Here is a 3,123-nt window from a genome sequence, read left to right as displayed (position 1 = left end):
TACATGTATGTTAATTTCATTAAATTCATTTTTGACAAAAATAATTTGATTATTTTTATTTATTTATTGGGTGAAAAAATTTGGTTCATAATTTGCCATCAAATGATGTAATGCTATTAGAAAAGAGAGAAAATATGTTAAAGTAGTGTGAAGAGGTTTATTAACTTGAAGGCTTGAACCGTTGATTAAAAAGATAACAATAGATGAAATTAAAGCAAAATTAGTCACTTTTTTTCTTCTTTTGTACATGAAATATTAATTTTAATTTTGTTTTAAAGAAACTTGAAAGGAAAAAAAATGGCAAAGGCAGTTGCTAACTCAACAGCAGCAGCAGCATCACAAGTAGAGATGGTTGGTATTATTGCTTCTTCTCAATCATCACCCCAATCACATGTAGTGCAGATTGTTTCAAATGATGAATGCTCTTCCTCTGAACTAATACAAGATAATGGTAACTCTCTCTCTCTCTCTCTCTCTTAAATAATACTAGCGAGATAATAAAAAATTAATCCAAATGATCAAAATATACCTTTTTTAATGTTTAATAAATACAAAACAAGATAATTATTTAGACTATTTGAATTGATTTTTTATTGTCTCTAACCTCCATGGCTCCATGTGATTAAGTAATAATAGAAGATTAGCCAGTTTTATGCTGCTAACTATGCTACACTGATTTATGAAACTTTAACTTACAACATTTAAAAAAGGTAATTGAGATTATAAGAAATAACATAATGAAAAAATTTTGAAAATTAATATTGCACAACTAACATTGTAGTCAACATTTAACGTAAGAAAAAAATATCTGAAATTAAATTAAAAATATCCAAAATTCAAATTTAACTAAACTCGTATTTAATAGATTTTATATTGATTTTGTTTGATAATTAACTATAGTGTATGTTAGCTGAAATTAACGGTTATAATATTAATTCTCTAGTATTATTTCACCATAATTGAGTTACTTAGCAGATTTAAAGAGTTAAAAAAAATACTAAATTATCTCAAATAATTGATTAAAAAAAATGATGATTTTGGCATCATAACCAAATAACGATTTTATATTCAAAAAGGACTCTAACCAAATAATTGTAAAAAGTGCGATAATATGCTTAAAAAAGGAGAAAAAATTGTAACGATAAATAAAAATGTTATTTGTATACTAAAATCAATTACTGTGTACTTGTGTATAAATACGTATAGTTTAACTCATTTTAAACGTGTATTCTACTCCAATAATTGATTTTACGGAATATTCTAGTGTACACTTAGCATAGTTTATCAACAAATACTATGGATACCATACTCTGTATATTTTTAAAGTTTAAACTGATTCATACTCTATTATTGAATTTGTTTTGACCTGTGAGTTAGTCATGCATCGATAATCAATAATCAAATTAAGTCACTCATAAAATTTAGAGACTGTAATTTTTCAGGGATATACTTCGAAAAATGCGTACCCCTTTTAAAGGTAGCATTAAAAGGAGATTGGAATGCAGCTAAGCACATGATAGAGCAAGATGATAGACTGCTAAGAGCAGCCATAGTAAAGAGGAGTGAGAAAACACTACTCCAAGTTGCAGCAGGATCAAACCATGTTCACTTTGTACAAGAGCTTCTAAAAAAACTTGATCCACATGATCTCGAACTGAAAGATAAGAACAAGAACAATGCCTTTTGCTCCGCGGCCGCATCCGGGAACATGAAGATCGCTGATATGATGATCAAGAAAAATAGTGAGCTACCAAGGAAAAGGGGTGGTGTAGGGATGACTCCTCTTTACTTGGCTGCATTACAGGGGAAAAATGGTATGACAAGGCATCTGTTTCCCATGACTAGTGACATATTAGATGAAGAAGACAAGAGGTTTATCTTCTTCCTTCTTCTCGACAATGGTTTGTATGGTGAGTACATTACCATAACTATACACGTGTTGTTTAATTCATTTTCAATGTGTTTTTATATTTCAGCATATATTTTATATGAATTACTATTTACGAGTGACTAATTTGTATACACCTAGTATGGTTGTTAAAACATATTTCAATATGTACATTGTTTATTAAACAACAATCTAAATTTTGGACAATAAATGTGCAGATTTGGCTTTACAAATGTTGGAAGAAAATGAAGAGCTAGCTTCAGCTCAGAATGATGAGAATGAGACGGGTTTGCATATCTTGGCTCGAAAGCCTGCTGATTTTACCCATCAAGGTCCATGGAATCTTAGAAACCTGGTCATGGGATCAAGTAAGTAAAATGAAAAACTATAGCTGCCTCAAAAAAACATTTCATCCATAAGAATGTTCTATTAATTGTCATAAAATCATTTATTTCAAAAGTTTATGCTGATACGAAGAGGCAATTCTAATACTAATAACAAGTATGTTTGATATAGGTGTGACTCCATTGATCAAACTTGTTAGGAAACTTTGGAACATACTTGTCATGAATCACACAGAGACAAAGCTAAGGGAATTGATAAGTCTTCCAACACAAATAACATTCGATGCCACAAAACTAGGAAATTTTAAGTTTGTTGCTGAGCTTATGAGAGCAGATCCTGATTTGATGTGGGAAGTGGATGCTAAAAATCGAAGCATAATCCACATTGCTGTTCTGCATCGCAATTCGAGTATATTCAATCTTATACATGAAATAGGTGCCATCAAAGATTTGATTGTTACTTTTGAAGACCATGAAAAGAACAATATGTTGCATCATGCTGCAAAATTAGCACCTTCAGCTCAGCTCAAACGAATTTCTGGACCGGCTCTTCAAATGACACATGAACTACTATGGTTCCAGGTATGCAATATATTCAGATTTTTTTTCTTTCAATTTTTGGGGAAATTTTAAGTTTGAAGGCATTGTAGTCTAGATTAACTTGATTTTGGTTGTAGCATGTAATAAAAAATGAAAGAATAAACGTTGGAATTGATTTTCAAAGAATTTTTAATAAATTTATTTCTAATAACATTTTGAAAGTTTCTGGAATTATTCTTTTCAGTTTGATTCCTTATCGTTTTCGGCAAAATTTTTAATATATGTATTGAATAAATAAATCTCTAATAAATAAAGACAATTTGATAAAAAAAAATATTTATACAAAACAAA

The 3,123-nt window shown here is 29.6% G+C and overlaps 1 protein-coding gene across 3 annotated transcripts in view; it reads left to right on the top strand.

Annotated features, from left to right (window-relative positions):
- LOC107639213 (ankyrin repeat-containing protein NPR4) overlaps window positions 1–3,123 on the top strand; it is an 8,367-nt gene that overhangs the window by 3,116 nt on the left and 2,128 nt on the right. For 2 of the 3 annotated variants that reach the window (XM_016342687.2, XM_016342686.2), the window contains exons 3-6: window positions 279–451; window positions 1,443–1,910; window positions 2,107–2,256; window positions 2,405–2,814. In XM_016342687.2, the coding sequence (XP_016198173.1) occupies window positions 298–451; window positions 1,443–1,910; window positions 2,107–2,256; window positions 2,405–2,814 (1,182 nt within the window). In that variant the 5' untranslated portion in view covers window positions 279–297. The remainder of the gene's footprint in view (window positions 1–278; window positions 452–1,442; window positions 1,911–2,106; window positions 2,257–2,404; window positions 2,815–3,123) is intronic. The other variant, XM_016342688.2, reaches the window with a different exon arrangement.

The sequence above is a fragment of the Arachis ipaensis genome, chromosome B04 (assembly GCF_000816755.2).
Source record: "Arachis ipaensis cultivar K30076 chromosome B04, Araip1.1, whole genome shotgun sequence".
Taxonomy (NCBI): domain Eukaryota; kingdom Viridiplantae; phylum Streptophyta; class Magnoliopsida; order Fabales; family Fabaceae; genus Arachis; species Arachis ipaensis.
This window is presented reverse-complemented; position numbering and strand designations above follow the sequence as displayed.